Source organism: Protopterus annectens, chromosome 10.part0 (assembly GCF_019279795.1).
Source record: "Protopterus annectens isolate FY-2018-M chromosome 10.part0, PAN1.0, whole genome shotgun sequence".
In the NCBI taxonomy this organism is placed as follows: Eukaryota; Metazoa; Chordata; order Ceratodontiformes; family Protopteridae; genus Protopterus; species Protopterus annectens.
The window spans coordinates 827,730,717-827,749,188 of record NC_056744.1 but is presented as its reverse complement, the minus strand read 5'-3'; the positions used below and the strand labels follow the sequence as shown (position 1 = coordinate 827,749,188).

General features: G+C 35.5%; 1 protein-coding gene across 1 annotated transcript in view; it reads right to left on the bottom strand.

The window, feature by feature from the left end:
- Window positions 1–18,472, bottom strand: part of PKN2 (protein kinase N2) — a 2,214,272-nt gene that overhangs the window by 1,569,278 nt on the left and 626,522 nt on the right. The window contains exons 5-6 of the mRNA XM_044085632.1: window positions 15,515–15,660; window positions 15,205–15,418 (exon numbers count right to left, since the gene is read on the bottom strand). Coding sequence (XP_043941567.1) covers window positions 15,205–15,418; window positions 15,515–15,660 — 360 coding nt within the window. The remainder of the gene's footprint in view (window positions 1–15,204; window positions 15,419–15,514; window positions 15,661–18,472) is intronic.

Genomic DNA, 18,472 nt, shown 5'->3' with positions numbered 1-18,472 from the left:
CTGTACTATGTTCATCGTGTTACACTGCTGCAGTCATTACACTTGGGTAGAATCCCAAAGCTGAGGTTGGGTGACTGGTCTATAAAGAGTTAGGATTGGCTATGAGGCCCTGCAGAACTGCAGTGGCAAATCCTGCTCTGGATTTAGAGTAAAGAGGCATGTGGTAATGTTTGGTAAAGGTGTGCACTGAACTCCAAGTTGCAGCCTCCAAAATTTCCTTGGTAGGTACTCCTCTGAGAAAGGCTGTTGAAGTGGCTGTTGCCCTGGTGGAATGTGGCCTAATGTTCTTTGGGACTGATTTTCCATGCTGTGTGTAGCAGTACCGAATACAGTGTCCTATCCATTTGGATATAGTCTGCTTTGAGATAGCCTTGCCCTGTGATCCTGCAGCATATGCTACAAACAGGTGCTCAGTCTTCCTGAAAGCCTTTGTTTTGTCCAAGTAGAAGCGTAGCTGCCTGTGTATGTCTAAAGAATGCAGAAGTTTCTTCCCTTTATTCTGGGGGTTTGGATAAAAAGTTGGCAAATGGATGGTTTGGTTAAGAGCCACACTAGATACCACATTTGGCATAAAGGTAGGGTTTGTCCTTAAAGATAACCTGTCCTGATGAAAAATTATAAAAGGTTCCACTGCCATTAATACCTGTAGCTCTGAGACTCTTTGTGCTAAAGTTACTGCCAGGAGCAGAGCGGTTTTCCATGATAAAAATTTTAAATCAGCTGTATTGGCTCAAAAGGTGGTAGGGTCAGTTTTTCCAAAACGAAATAGAGGTCCCAAGTTGGTGTTGGTGCTCTCCGGGGTGGTCTTATGTTTTTAGCCCCTCTGAGGTACTGTTTTAGCAAGGGATGAGAGAATAAAGGAGGATCCGTGTTGTAATGTGCTGAAATGGCAGAGGAGTGGAACTTAATTGATGAGAAGGATAGGCCTCTGTCCAGCATCTCAGTTAAGTATTGTAAAATCTGAGGAATGTTTGGAACAAGAGGGTCAAGGCTTTGAGCCTGGTTCCAGGCGCAGAATCCATTTTTCTGAGTAAGCTTTCCTGGTGCTAGGCCTCCTACCCTCCAAAATGACATCCATAACAGCTTTAGAGAGAGGTGTTGTCTGTTTGACTAATGTATCTGCCATGCAGCCAGGTTTAGGGTTTTGAGCTGACCGTGCAGGATCTGATTGTTTTGTTGAGTCAGAAGGTATGGAATTTGAGGTAAAATCCATGGTGGGCCTTGAGCCAAGTTCCTTAAGATAGGGTACCAGTGCTGGTGTGGCCAGTCTGGAGCAATCAGGATCATCTCTGGTTTTTCTTGTCTGACTTTTAGGAGTACCTTTGAAAGGAGAGGCAGTGGCGGGAAGGCATAAACTTTTAGGTTTTTCCAGCTGAACAGAAGAGCATCCACTTTCCATGCTTTTTTGTGATAAGTCCTTGTGCAGAATTTTTGTAGTTGGCAATTCAGTGGGGAGGCAAAACGATCTATGTCTGGGCATCCCCACTTTTGTGTTACCATGCTGAAGATCTGTGGATTTAATTTCCATTCGTGAGGGTCCATGATATTTTGCTTAGATAGTCTGCCAGAGTATTTTTCTTTCCTGGCAGGAATTGTGCTTGCAGGTGAACTTGATACGTTAGAGCTGTGTTCCACAAGGTCATGGCTTGCTTGCATAGGAGATAAAAATGAGTGCCCCCTTGCTTGTTTATGTACCACATTACTGTGGTGCTGTCTGTCTTTAGTAGTAATTGTCCTGGATGTAGAAGGTACTTGAAAGCTGTTAGGGCATTTTGAACAGCTAACATCTCTTTTTGATTGATGTGAAGATGCATCTGGTCTATGGTCCACTTGTCCTGAATGCATTTTCCTGCCATGTGTGCTCCCCAGGCGTAATCTGAAGCATCTGTTAGAGTTTGCTTGGCTGTGGGTTGGGTAAAAGGCTGACCCTTGTTTAGGTGACATGCCTGTGCCCACCATCGAAACTCCTGTTGTAGACAGGGAATCATTGGTATTACTGCTTCTAAACTGTGAGAGTGTTGAGTTCAAACACTTTTCAGGTACCATTGTAATTTCCTCATATGCAGTCTGGCATATGGTATTAGTAGTATGCAGGATGCCATGAATCCCAGGGCCTGCAGAATTTTTCTTGCAGGGAGATGGGACTTTCTTGCCAGCAATGGAAAATATTGAGTTAGTTGAACTTGTTTGTCTGGCGTGAGGTAAGCCATCTGGGCCGTTGTATTTAAGCTGGCACCCAGGAATATAATCTGTTGCGAGGGCACTAGTTTTGACTTGTTTTCATTTACTGTGTACCCTAGAGAAATTTGCAACCTTTTTACAAATGCCAGATGCTGTAGAAGAATGTCCTTTGTCTCTGCTTGAATGAGGCAGTCGTCCGGGTATGGATATATTTGAATTCCTTTTTGTCTGCAAAATGCAATTACTGGTGCCAGGCACTTTGTGAAGACCCTGGGCGCAGTAGATAAGCCAAAGGGTAGTGCAGAGAATTGGTAGTGCATTGCACCAGCTTTGAATCTGAGGTATCTTCTGCAATTTTGTCTGATAGGGACATGCAGGTATGCCTCTTTGAGGTCCAGAGTGACAAGCCAAGCCTTCTTGCCCAGCATGGGTAGAAGCTGCTGTAATGTTAACATTTTGAATTTCGGAATATCCAGGTAAGTATTCAGAATTGAAAGGTCTAGTATGGGCCTCCAGGCCTTGTCCTTTCTGGGGACCAGGAAGAGTCTTGAGTAAAATCCTTGTCCTTGTTCCTGTTGTGGTACTTTCTGAATAGCTCTCATGTCCATGAGGGCTGAAATTCGTTTTTGCCTCTGCCCATTAATTTTGTGGCAGGTCTGGCATTCCTTTCAGCCTTGGTAAAGTGTGAAAGTAGAATCTGTAACCTTGAGACACAATATTCAGGACCCATTTGTCTTGGGTGATTGTTTGGCAGTTTTGAGAAAAAAGTGCTAGTTTTCCCCCTAAGGGGGCTTCCAAAAGGGACGTGTTTGGCATACGAAGGGGAAAGTCATTGTGACTGTTTCCTGTAAGGTTGAGACTTGTCCTCACCACCTTTTGGGGTTGAGGTGCCCCACTGTCGTTGTCTGTTTGAGCCTTGGGGTTGAGATCTGCCTTGAGCGTCTGTCTGATACTGGAAAGGACCAATTCTTTGTTGACCAATTTCTGCTAAACCGAAGTGGCTGTACCTGTAAGAAATCCTTGACCGTTTGCATAGATTTAGCTTTATCTTCCATTTTCTTTAACACCTCTTCTGCCTTAACACCAAACAAAGTATCATGCTGTAAAGGAGCATCCAATAATTTTGCCTTGACATGATCAGGTAAACTTTGTTCTTTTAACCAAGCATGTCTTTGAATCACAGAACCTGTAACTGCGGCTCTACAGGAGGCCTCTAAAGAATCAAAACCACATTGCAGAGTATGTTTTCCCACCTGTTCAACTGCATGCAATAAATCCTGCATTTCTTTACAATCAGGAGCTTCTGTGCTTGCAAACATTTTCTGTTTTAACTGAGCCATTAAATATTGTTGGTACTTAAGCATGTGAAACTGGCAATTTAAAGCTCTTACTGCTAAAGTTGCAGAAGTGTATACTTTCTTCCCCCATCTATCCAAAGCTCTGGAATCTCTGTCAGAGGGTACTGGATTTTTTGCAATGGAAGCCTTAACCCCTTTTGGACCCTGGGAAATAGTTTCTGGATCAGCAGAAGCAGAGAACACATCATCCACAATATCTAGTACAGGCAGAATAGCCAGGGGCCTTTGTTGAGGCAATAAGAGGAAATCCCTGAGCCTTTTCTTGGATTCTGAGTATTCCTGGCTTTCCCAATGGAAATGCTCCCTCATGGTATGTAAAGTTTCCCAAAAAGAATAATCCTCTGGAGGACAGGCTGAAGGGATAGATTCTTCAGCATCAGCGTCCTCATGGGGGGGGCACCGCGCAGCAAGAAAGACCGAAGAAAATGGCGTCGGATGTATCTTATATACCCCTGGCGCACTGACGTCAGGGAAGAAGCGACAGCAACCGACACCGGACCAAGACTTTGGAACTCAGGCCGATTGCGGGACTGCCTGATGGCAGGATAACCCAAGTGTAATGACTGCAGCAGTGTAACACGATGAACATCTTGTTTTTGTGCCTCTGCCCACTGATTGTGTGGCAGGTCTGGCATACCTTTTTGTCTTTGGAAGGGTGTGAAAGTGGAACCTCTAGCCCTGAGAGACTATATTTAGGACTCATTTGTCCTGGGTGATCGTGTGCCAATTTTATGAAAAAAGTGCTAGCTTTCCCCCTAAGGGTGCTGCCAAAAGATAAATGCTTGGCACTGGCAGAGTGAAGTCATTGGGACTGTTTCCTATATGGCTGTGATTTGTCTTCTCCGCTTTTGGAGGTAGAAGCACCCCACTGTTTGGGCTTGTATGAGCCCTGGGGCTGCTGTCTGCCTCTAGGGCGTCTGTATCTGCCTCTTTGTGGCCTGTCTGACACGGGAAAGGACCAGTTATTAGAAGGCGAGTTCCTGCTAAATTTGGGTGGCTCTACCTGTAAGAAATCCTTCACTGTCTGCATAGATTTAGCTTTACCCTCCATTTTCTTCAACACCTCTTCTGCCTTAACACCAAACAAAGTATCATGCTGTAATGGAGCATCCAATAATTTTGCTTTAACATGATCAGGCAGAGTCTGTTCCTTTAACCAAGCATGCCTTCTAAGAACAGAACCTGTTACAGCGGCCTTGCAAGAGGCCTCCAGTGAATCATAACCACATTGCAAAGTATGTTTTCCCACTTGTTCAGCTGCATGCAATAAATCCTGCAATTCCTTGTTCTCAGAACATTCAGAATTTGTCAACATTTTCTGTTTTAACAGAGACATTAAGTATTGCTGATATTTAAGCATATGAAACTGACAATTTAAAGCCCTTACAGCCAAGGTAGCAGAAGTGTAAACTTTTTTTCATCTGTCCAGTGCCCTAGAATCTCTGAGGGGACATAGTTTTTTGCAGCAGCAGCAGCCTTGACCCCTTTGGGACCCTGAGAAATAGTTTCTGGGTCAGCAGCAGGGTTTTTATATAGAAATTTATGAGAATCTGGAACCTTGTAGTATCTGTCTGGCTTAACAGGTGCAGGAGGTAAAGAGTCGGGAGACAGGCCAGACTCTGAAAATACATCATCTACAATGTCTAGAACAGGTGGAATAACAAGAGGTCTGTGCTGAGGTAGTAGAAGAAAGTCTCTGAGCCTTTTCTTAGAATCTGAATAATCTTAGCTCTCCAAGTGGAAATACTCCCTCATGGTATGCAGGGTTAGGAGGAGAAGCTGAAGGAATAGATTCTTCAGCATCAGAATCCTCATAGGGAGGAACAGAGTATCCCTGTTCTGAAGAGGAGTCAGAGGAAATGGAAACCTGATCAGAGGAATCATATTCAGTATCTTGTCTAGGCCTCTTATCAGGAGGGGGATGGGAACCCCTGATCAAAGTAATTAGGTCTTCGGCCATTTTGAGCATCTGTTTCTTAGGCATGGAAGTTTGTCCTGGAGAATGCTATACTTGTTTCCTTGTCTTTAAAACTGTTTTAGTCTTTGTCTTGGATGCTGAAGTTGGCTTGATATAAAGCTGTGTAGGTCTGAAAACACCCTCAGAAGCCGATGCCTGCTCAGCGGCTCTGGACCCATCTGAGGGATTAGTTTCCAAAGGCCCAATACCTTGAGTATCCAGAGGCCTAGTTGTCTCCACATGGGAGTCAGACGCGGCCTGTGGCTCTGAGGGAGTGGGCGTCTGGGGCTGCGAAAGCACCTCACTGAGAACCGGCAAACCGGCGACTGGCCTAGAAGAGGCTTTGTCATCGGTTTTGGACCTCCGATGCCTGTCCTTTTCTTTTTCCTTGCGCTTTTTATGAATTCCGGTCGTCTGTTGTTCCGACGGCATTATATAGTTAAACCTTTGGCCAAAGTAATGAAAAGCAAAATCGTTCCGACGCTTAATAGTGCATTGGTTAAATAAATCTAGCACAAAACCGACAACTAGCAACATCGTGGTCAGGGCCTAGGAAAGGAATACAGTAAGAATGAAAATCCTTATGAGGTATTTGCTTCCCAAAAGAAATACAATTGTTAACTTTTTCTGACATCGGTCTGGAGCAAGAAAAAAGTTTCCCCAATGAGGTACTTAGCTTTATAGAAGACTTCGGATCTGAAATTCAATTTCGAAAATCTCAAGAGTCGGCTGACCGGCACTTGCGAACTGCTTTTGCTTCGGGCACCGCACGGCATGAAAGACTGAAGAAAATGGCGTCGGCTGCATCTTTTATACCCCTGGCGTACTGACGTCAGGGAAGAGGTGACAGCAACCGACGCTGGACCAGGACTTTGGAATTCAGGCCGACTGCGGGTAGCCTGCCAGCAGGATAACCCAAGTGTAATGACTGCAACAGTGAAACATGATGAACATCACTGCAACAGTGATATGGAAGCACATCAATAAGAACTTTTGCACGTTTTCTCTATTACTGGTAGTACACACAGAAGATAAAGCTCCTTTGTATTGTAATGAATTTTGAATGAGTTTCTTCAATTACAGTACAGAGTCGATTAACCAAACTAACTGGGACCTAGTCTAGTTCAGACAATCAAACATATAACTGAACCAGATAAAAACTTCTAAATCTTGTTTTTTCTGCACGCAGGGAATACACTTTTCAACCATTCAGCAGTTCCAACAGACAAAGAATATTTTTCGCACACGAGCAGGCTACAAGCTCAGAAAACACACACAAGCGAGTATGTATAACGTTTACATATTCAGACTATGATTTTCCTACCAAAACCTTTGGAAGGCTGCATTCAGATAACTGACATAACTGAAGTTTAGATAATCAAGACTCTACTGTATTGGGGGGGCGTGGCCAAGGATGAACACAAGATAGCAGCAGATTTCTTCAGCTCCACCAATTTCACTGCACTGACAGGAAATAATTACTTTAAAAATTAATTTATGAAGTAATTTTCTTTCTAAATACGTTTGGTATATCTATTTCTTCAATAATATCTAAAAAAGAAAGACAATTTTAATAATATTCCTGTCAGAAATCACCTTGGAAATTTCTCTGTCGGCTTTTCTGTTTGAAATGAGTTCCAGTAAGACAAATTCTCAAGATTCCAGCATCAAGAAAGAACTTCAGTCTCTGATATCTACAATCCAGCAACTTACTGCCAAGATGGATAAACTGGATACTAAAATAGATACCTTCATAGAAAAAACTACAAAACAAATAGACTTGTTACATATAGACTTGCAACAACAGAAGATTAAGATTACAGGCATAGAAGAGACTGTAAATGACATGGAAAATAGAATCCAAGAAGAGGAAATCAACATTGAGTTTTTGCTGAAACAAAATACGCATCTACAAACAAAGCTTGATGACCTGGAAAATAGATCTAGGCGCAATAACATTAGGATTTTTGGACTGCCAGAAAATATTGAAGGTAACAATATTACTTCTTTTTTAAATACACGGCTCCCTAAAACTTTAGACTTGCCAGAAGCATTTTCTTTTGGTATCGAAAGAGCCCATAGATCTATAGCTAATACTAACTCTAACAAAAAATATCCTAGATCAGTTATACTTAGATTTCTATCATCTTTTGATAAAGAGATGGTACTTAAATCTGCTTGGGCTAAAGCACCTGTTAAAATTAATGAGTCAACTGTGCGTTTTGACAATGACTATTCTTCCTTGGTAACAACTAAAAGAAAAGTTTTTCTGCCATTAATAAGGGAGCTTAAGAAAGCACAGTTTAAAACCTACCTTCTGTTTCCTGCCAAGCTAAAAATCTTCCTTCCTGATGGCCCTAAAAGTTTTGAAGACTTAGACTCTGCATTGCTGTTTATCAAAAAAAATAAGATTTTGGATAAAATAGAGGAAATGGAATGGGCGAGTCCTTCATTAAAGAGGTTGGCAACGAAGCTTCATGGAAGACTTCAGAGAAGAAAGAGACTAAAAAACAAATGACTTGTTCTATGTTTTTTCTTTTTTTTCTCTCTCTCTTTTTTTCTTCACTATTAATCTTTTTAAATACAGTTACTGTATTTTCAGAAAGCCACAAATATTCTGAAAAAGATTTAATCAAAGTTATTTTCTGTGTACAAAGAACTGTTTTTGTTTCATAATCAGTCAAAATATCTGAGGAACTAATAACAAGCTATCATTCAATATGTTTCTCTTTCTGACAAAGAGAACCAAGGTTAGTAACTTGATACATTTTTTGTTTCTTCTCTTCTTTTATTTTAAATAATGACATTCTTTTTAGATTATGCATAGAGTAAGGGGTGGGGGAGGGCAGGGAGAGAAGTGTAATGAAAATATGATAAATGGAATAATAACTTATTTATTCTTTGTAAAAAAGTATATATGCTGTTTAAATGCTATTGCTAATTATACTTCCTTGATTCTATTGCTTATACTTGTTTACAAATAATCTGTCATGCTTTAATTAATAATAATTAGAACTAATTAGTAGTAAATAATATGTTTCATATCCATCTTTATTAATATAAACAGCAAGTAATATTCCACTGTAGATACTTTTTATAGCTTCCTTTTTCATTTTTTTATCTTTTTTTCTTACTCTCTCTCTTTTTTTTTTTTTTAAGCTCTCTCTATTTCCTTTCATATTAGTACATTCACATGCTTTTGATCATACTGATACAGTAAATAATAAGATTTGTATAAAAATTGAATAGGGGCATAAATAATTAGTTCTATTACATATTAATAAGTTTGGGCTTAGTTTCACTTTCATAGAGGCTGTAATAACTTGTAAAATACTTCGCGAAGGTTTTGCTCTGTTTAGCTTCATTTATATTGCTTAATGAATGTCAGTCACTTGCTTTTATCAAAATTCCCGCCAGAATGTTAAGGGAGACAATTTGGGATGTGGGTTACCACCTGAATAGTGTCCTCGAGTTGTTTTAAAAGATTCAACACTCAGAATTCACGCAGAGAAGCTGAATACAGTCAATTTGAACTTTGACCCCTGAATTCACACTGACACATCGCAGATTCAGGAAGTAGAACTGCTGCAAATGCGACTCTGCGATGGAAAATGAACTCTATAAACATTTAAATGCGAGTTATTTTTTATAACTACTTATTTATTCATGTTATAATTTATAAAATATGAAAGTTATAATGATTTTAAATGATTCAGTATCCCACAGTAAGCAAATGTGATATTTTAGAAGGCATAGAAAGTGAAACATTTATACATATGTTTTTGAAAGTTTACTTGACTGCAACATATTAATGTATGTAAAAACCTATGATTTAAACGTATACATTGCTATAATTCATTTGATTTATCTGACTGACAGGTATAAATATCTTTATGACTATCTTAGAAGAAGTTGTCATGTGACATTTTAAAGCAGCAGTTCAGATATATAAAATACAGATGGCTTTTTACACAATAATGCAAGTATATCTGAGAATTTACATAGCTATGCAGTATGATTTATAACCATTTCTATAAATATAATACTTTATTTTACTGACAATAATAAGTATGAGAAAAAAGCTTTGATGCAAGTAATTTAAAGTTTTTTGGAAGCTGTCAACTGCATTTCTATGACAGAAAATAGGTACATCTTAACATATGTAATGTCTGAACCATAATAGCCTAAGTTATTGATTTTAAATGAACATCAGAACTTATTTTTACAAACTTTGAATAAATTAATATGTAGATATGCCCTCTCTTTTTTTTTTCTTTCTCTCTCTCCCTCTCTCACTTCTTTTATTTCTCTCTCTCTTCTTTGTTCCTAATATCAAGTTTATTTGAATGCTATTTGATTATAAATGTATTATATTAAATAGATATACATAGCAGTATGAATTGTTTTTAAAAGTTTCTATTTGTTTATATGATGCTGATTTATCAAATGTGTAGCTTTGTCTTACCAGATAATCTAATTGAAGGATGTTAATTTAAGTTAATAATAACTAGTATTAAATTGATAAGGTGGCAGCTGAGGTACTGCTGCTTAGGGTAGGGGATTAACTTGAGTAGTATGTGCTACTCTAAGTTGGAGTTTTTAACTCCAGGCTGGGTGCAAGGTTTAATCCTTACATTATTTTCTTTTGTTCACTGTTGTGTGTATATAGTTCTGACATCCACAATATATTTTGTAAGTTCATTGTCACTACAAACAAAATTGAATTTTATACAAAATCCCATAAGAGATTTAATAAATACAGCTATATTTAAAGGTACACCTAAAGGAGGAGGTATAACATTATTTATTTTGTTAATTGTTATTTTGATTATAAGTTTTATATGTTTTAAAAATGCCAAATGACTTCTCTAAAAGGAATTTCTTTAAACATTAATGGACTGAATAACCCGTGTAAAAGGGCAAGCTTAATAAGATACATTAATTTACATAAGGCCAATTTAGTATTCCTTCAAGAAACACATCTCCTGAAAAAAGATATTGATAAATTAGCCACAAATAAATATACAGTACTGGTTAGTTCAGAGCACACTCAGAAAAAAAGAGTGGCTATTTTATGGAATAAAAGTATGCCCATTCCTAAAACTATTAAGTCTTATCAAGATGATAAAGGAATGCTTTGTATGATTACAATACAAATTAATGGAAAGACTTATACATTAATCAATGTATATTGGATACCAGGAATTGGTATTAATACACTGAAATACCATCTTGATAAGATCATATCATTTTCTATAGGAGATATTATTTTGGCAGGTGACTTTAATTGTATCCTACATGAAAATGATACTACTACTATAGGAAAAAGGAAAATTACATCAAATGCAAAACATTTAAAGGATTTTGTTAATTCTTATCATTTAAATGATATTAATAATCAGATAGACTCAAAATCATTACCATACACCTTTTTTTCTAACAGATATAAAACTTATTCAAAAATAGATAAGAGTCTTTATTTCTAACCAGATGGTAACAGAATTAATTAACTCTAAAATCATTTCATGTCCTATATCTGATCATAACTCAATTGTTTTTGAGTTCATGATAAAAGATACTTACAATGTTCAGATCAAAAGGATACCAGCATACTTAACTCAACTAAAAGACTATAAAGAATATATACTTTCAGAAGTACAACATTTTTTAGACATAAATAATACTCCTGAAGTTTCCATTGTTTATGTTTGGGATGCTTTAAAATCATATCTATATGGACAAAGTATCAGATGGTATAATAATAAAAGGAAATCTTGGGATAAGGAATTGTTAGATATTCAAAGTAAATTAGACTCTTACAAACATAATAATAAAGAAAATATTATGGACAAGAAAGTCATTGAAGAAATAAACAAACTAAATGAGAAATACAAAGAAATGTTAACCCATAAAGTTAAAATAACTTTAGAGAAATACAAGTTTTTGTCTTACTCAATAAGGCCCAAATACTTACATAGACTTAAAAACAAAACAAAAAGGTTGAATAAGCAAAATCATATCAAAGAAATGTTCTCTCTAAGGAAAAAGAAGAATGTTTCTAGTCTACCAGAAATATTAGATGAATTTAGAAATCACTTTCACAAAATTAATCATAATAACATTAACATGGAACCTAAAGATAAAATAAAAGAATTTATAACTACGAACATGAATAAAAAACTTAATAAACAACAGATTAAACTATTGGATAAAAGTATTTCATATACAGAGGTTGTTACACAAATAAACAAGCTTAAATCAAACAAAGCACCAGGTAATGATGTTATTATACCAGAGATATATAAAATTCTTTCTAAAAGTACATACTCATTAATACAGAAGGTTTTTATTTTGGCCCAAAATGAGCTAATAACCCCCCCCATCTTGGCAATACACATTTATTTTGCCAATTTTAAAACCCAATAAAGACCCAACTAGATGTACTTCATATCGACCCATTTCATTACTTAATGTTGATTATAAAATGTTTATGAGTATTTTTGCTGATAGATTGAAGACAATCATCCCAGGCATTATAGATATAGATCAGACAGGCTTCATTGTAAATAGAAACACTTTTGATAATATTATGAGAACTCTAACATTAATTGATTTTGCAAATAGGAGAAAGAAAGATTTAACACTTATTAGTCTTGATATAAGTTCAGCATTTGATTCAGTAAGTTGGGACTACTTGTTTACCTTACTGAAGTGCACAAACTTCTCAGATGCATTTGTAAATCTAATTGAGCATCTATACAAAGGAGCATTGGCTTACATTAAGATAGGAACATATGTCTCACAAAAAATACCCATTTTTAAAGGTACAAAACAAGGGTGTCCACTCTCTCCATTATTATTCACTTTAATAATGGAGCCTTGGGCTAATCTGATCAGAAATAGTACTGATATAGAGGGATTTGAAATAGATGAAAATACAACATCTAAAATTCAACTTTTTGCAGATAATGTTCTAATTACATCAGCAGGATCTAATTCTTCTATGCAGTCTCTATTTGATAAAATGATGAATTTTAAAAGTATTTCTGGTTTAGTATTCAATGAAGAAAAAACTAAAATACTACCTATATATACACGAAAAAATGTTCTCATTAGTGATTTTAGTAAATATGTACCCAATTCAGGTCAGATAACTTATCTAGGTATAATATTAACTAAAGATATTAAATCTATTATATATAATAATTATAATACCATATTAACTAAAGATATTAAATCTATTATATATAATAATTATAATACCGGTCTTCTTAATATACAAAATCTTTTCAATACCTGGAATAATATGTTTTTTACTATGGAAGAGAGACTTACAATTATTAAAATGATAGTATTCCCCAAGATATTATACTTAATACAATCAATAATACTCCCACCTACAAAAATAATTATCAAGAAATTGAATACACTAATGTTAAATTTCCTATGGGCACCTAATAGACCTAGGATTGCATTAAAGAAACATACTAATAGCTGGTCTCAAGGGGGTATTTATTTTCCAAACTTTAACTTATATACTATCTCTTCCATTATAAAAGCTATTACTTTGTTAATAGATCAGTCATATGTTGCAAAATGGAAAGATTACTGGGAACTAATTAGTATTCACTTCATGAAAATCTCCTTAACACATAAAAATATGATTGTAAATAACTCCATGCTATGGTTACTAAAATAATTTTGTACCTCACCTATTACACCAAAATATATAGTTAGTTATCCATTAAACATTATTATTAGTTATCGTAATTTTATATTCATGCATCCTAAATATAAGGAATGGAATTTTATTATATTCCCTATAATGTATACACGAGGTATGCTTTTGTCATCCACTTCTGAAATTACTCACTTAGTTACAGATAATGATCTAAAGTACTGGTATCAGTTGCTATCTGATAATAAAGTTAAAAATCTAGACTTCTTAAAACAAGAATTTGATCTGAGAGAAACTTGTTGGTTAGAAGTTCAGACCTTTAGACAACATCTCATTAATAAAATTGATTTAATGTCTATGACAGTTAAAGAATCTATTCCAACACTGATTGATTACTTGATATTAAATTTACAACATAAAGTTTCTGATAAAGGTAAGCTTTCATACATACATAAAATTATCAGAGAAGAAACTTTTTACAGTGTAGATACCTACTGGAATTATTTCACTTCCATTAATGGTGACCCACCAAATCAACAAGATAAACAATATATATTGGAATCTGCCTATAAAACTACTTCTTCCATTGTCTGGAGACTTTTTACATGGAAATTTTTACATAGATCCTTTTATACACCTTTGATGATGAATAAAATAAATAATAAAGATAATCTATGTAAAAGATGTAATGTAGAAATTAATGCTGACTGGGCTCATATGTTTTATGACTGTATAAAACTGAAAGAATATTGGAAGTCAATCAATGATTTTTTGCAGGCTCTTTTTACAGATAATTTCATTATTTCTAAATTTCTTATATTATTCAACACTCCTGTACCTCAAAGTGTTAAAAAGGTTAAGCTTCCCTTGTTATGGTCTATTCTAGCAGTGGCTAGAAAAATAATAACCAGAAATTGGATTTCAGATACACCTCCTTCGTTCAATGAATTTAAAAATGTTATGACTATAGTGTGCCATATGGAATTGATGACAATAAAATCAAGAACTACTAGAAAAACATCTTATTATATTATATGGGATACTTTACAAAACTTGTTAAAAAAATCTTAACTTCAATAGCATGGTATTTTAGTTTAATTAATTGATTTGATTGTAGTGGATGTCTTTGTAAATACTTTGGTTATTTTATTGATTGTTATAATCATATCTATTTTAATTACTTGTAGAAAATTGTTATGATATTTCTCTTGTATGTTAAAAACAATAAACTTGTTTTAAAAAAAAAAGACTCTACTGTATTCACCATGTTGTTAATAGGTTATGAAAATGTATGTCAGAATTCATTCACCCTCACTGTAATAAGCAACCATGTCATAATTCTTTACATGCAATACGGGGAATTAGAATCAGGACGACAACACAAAATCTAGACATTACTAAATAACACTAACATCCACATCATACCAGTCTGAAAAAAAAAAGCAACATAAATGAAAAATGTAAAAGATAAATACATTCCGAAGGATGACTGCATATTTGTTTATGCATGCAGTCGGTCAGTTAATGCTGACAAACTAATATATCATGAACATATTACGACTAAATATCTGTTTTCAGCAGTGTGATCAAGTCTGACAGCTCATTCTTAAAAATGTAAGAAGACAAATATTACAAACCTCCAGATGAATAAATTCCTTTAAATGTGTTTTCGTGCATTACAGCAGAATAATGGTGTGACATTACATCTCTTGCTAATTTCATCTAGAAATAACATTTTTATTTTTATATTATCTAACTGCATTCATGCTTTTTGCAATTTTCTCCTATGCAGTCACCCTTGCAAATGAGACAGGCGTGGTTCAGTGGACCATTCCTAGTTACCACAACCACTCAGGAAATAACAGACATGGAAAAACACTTAGCATTGGTATATTTATTAAAATGATTCAAGAACAAAACAAAAGTAATAACAAACTTTAAAAAAAAACCTTGCTTAGATACTTGGGTAACAATCTAAATCATCATTCCAAAAGTAACTTCACTTGCTATAAGAAAGCCAACACACGTACCTGTTAATGCTGCAGGTTTTGATAGAGTACTATATAAATTAGGAGTTGAAATAACACTGTGACGAGGACTTAATGATGGTGAAGATGCTAAAGAAAGTTCTTCTTTTATAGCAACACTTTTAGGATGACTTTTAGGGAGTTCATTTAATCTTTGTTCTAAAGAAAATTTTAAAAGGTCCAGCTTCTGGCTTGATTCGTTGAATCTTGACTGAGCCTTGTTAGAAAGAAATCAAGAGACAATTAATGACTCTTCTGTCAGCCATTTTAATACATTTTCAGCAAGTACACTTTATAATAAAACATAAGTTACTTCAGAAAGTGGTTTCCTATCTGTGATCTTTCCAGAGCCAAGTAGCTTCATAACATTCTTCGCTCCTTCTGCTACTGCGTACTCTATCCTGAAATGATGCCGCAATTCTTCCATCCTAAGTTCGAGGGGACTTATTATTGGTTTTGCTATATAAAGTAACAAAGACAACCATTACTTGTTCCATAAAGATTAAACAGTCACAAACCAATATATATGCAGTCTTTAAAACTCTGCTTGGAAAAACTGTTCTACTCCAAACCAAGAACAAATATATATGTACATCCTCCAAGTAAATGAAATGCAAAAAAAAAAAAAAAAAATCACAAATTACTACAGAAATAATATATTTTTTTACTCATCAAAAAACTTAAATTTAAATGCTACAGTAGGTAAATTCTACAACCTAGAATGATTTTCCCCTTTTCAGAAATAATGTATAAGAACCACTTAATCTACATATTTTTCCACTTAGTACATAAAAAGCAATTTTGTTAAACATCTTCAATAGCCCACTAGAGCTGTTCTACTACTGTTTCTCTCTTACCTTACAAATTACTTTAGAATGAATTATCTTAAGGAATACGGGGAAAATACAGATTACAGCCAACAGCTAAACTTCACAGCAAGCTAGTATAAATGGCCATATTTTGATACAACCTTCTGAATATAAACTACTGCAGAGTTCAGGACTAAAAATGGATATTATTAAATTGCTGTGGTCCTGTGTTCCATACTCAACTGACTATCATATGCCTCATCCTCTACAGTCCCATTCATTTCCTCAACCACTGGTATCTCAGGACATCAACAGAACAGAATCAAGGATAACACTGTCATCCAACAGAAGGTTATGAGAATTTTATACATCCTTACCCCGCACACGGCAGGAGAAGGCAATGTAATGCTTACTACTGAATGTCCCTGCAGGTGCAAGTTTCCACATACCCATGACACTTTGATGATATGCTTTAAACTTCACACAGGGCTCACACCTTCCCAGGTGCCTGGTAGCAACTGCACATCTTTAGACCTGCCTCAAAGATGGCACGCTTGCAGGATTTTACCAAACCCCTCTCCTACAATGGATGAACTATTACTGGGTCACTCCCTCCAATCCCCATCAGGCTAATTTCTCCAGAATCTGATGTTTTAGATGAACCACAGTAACAAGGGGCATAGTCTGCACCAAAACCTCTGTGTCACAGAGACACCTAACTGATGTTACAATTTATTCCAGTGTGGGCGATACAAACTTAGGCTTACCTAGAAACGGTACCACACTGAGCCAAAATAACTGTACAGTGATTACACAACAACATGAATGCTTTTACATTCCTCTTACCAAAACTGGGAAAGAACTAGAGTTTAAAAGTTTTCAAATTATTTTGTTTTTATCTGCTTTTGTACTTTTTTCAAAGATGAGATTTATGTCAATACATGTGATGCTTAAAGAAGCACTTCACCTGGTAAGTGGTACACTGTCCTTATCTTACTTATATGGTTAGCACAAAGGATTCATGTGTGGAAAACCATAGCTACTCATGAAAAGTACACAAATCCCTGCACAGTCAGTCAGTAAAATTGTTAAACTAATCTTAAAGCAGGTAGTCTATGAGAAAACGTGCAACACACCTAGGGCACCCACAGGCAAAATATTGTACACCTAGGGCACCCACAGGCAAAATATTGTACTTGTGGTACCTAGCAGTAAAGTACCGTATCTCTGTAGCCATGTGAAGTATTGAAATAACGTAGTAATGCACAGTTACAAAACATAGTCAGCTGGATATTCTAGGTTTAATGTCAAATGGTGCAACTTTTATCTTCATACATATTTGTATGAGACATAACGAGTATAAACTAGAGGGAAGGGGATACAAGTCCAGTGAAGCAAAAAAAATCTATATTCAGGAAAAATAATTAAGTTTTTTTTACTTCTGACATAATGACAACTCAGTAAAGAATATTCTAAGCCACTGTTGTATTCATCATATTGCGTCAAATGTTCAGCACAGTATCTACAACCAAATGGAATATACAAAATGTCAGACAGTGGTAGTGAACACCTCTGAAACAGTGCGTATGCTGAATTTATGTAAAAAGCCATGTCTCTGTCCCCCTTTCATATTTTTTCAAGAAGTTGCCCTTAACAATTTTCTGCACAACAACAAACACCTAAAATTGTTATGTTAGCATATGGGGTTTCATTGCTGCACTGTGCTGAATGTGATCACACATTTGCATTTGCTATGGTCTTTCGCATGTTATCTATAGTTAAAGGTAAATGAATATGCATATTTGGGGAAAATATACTTGATTTCTACTTGTGGTGTAATGGTATCTTCATAAAAATGTACTGTAGGCCGTTATTGTTAAGTAGCATACTGGGCAGACATTTTAACATCACATCCACAGTGAAAACCTGGTATAATGCAAAATATCAGACTGTTGCAGAGAACTATTTATTTATTTTATTTTACAATCTAAACTACTCTGTAAACATGGGTATACCAGCACTTCATTGAGGCATATGTGACTGACTGGCTATTTATTAAGTCTTTAATGTCATGGTACACCTCAGTACAGTTGGATTTTTTTTAAGAAACTGTGTACTTTTTCCTTTTCCCCCCAGGAGTCCTTAACTAAAAAAAAAAGTATTTTTCATATACTGTTGTTGCATTCTGTTGGCGTTGAAATGACAAGCAATTTCTGTGTTAAATTTTTAACACAGAAATAAACATATTCGGTTATTTAATATTAGAAATAACATTTCTTTTATTAGAAACACCTTTGAAATTACGCTTATTGCAGACTCCTAGTTGAGTTTCACTGTTTGTTTATTCATTTATTATTGATTCTTCATTATGCATTAGAGATGTGTACTCCTTACTACCTTTTCTGTTAAGGAATGGATATTACATTTGGTTGCAAGCATTACTTCATTTTATTTTCTTTTTA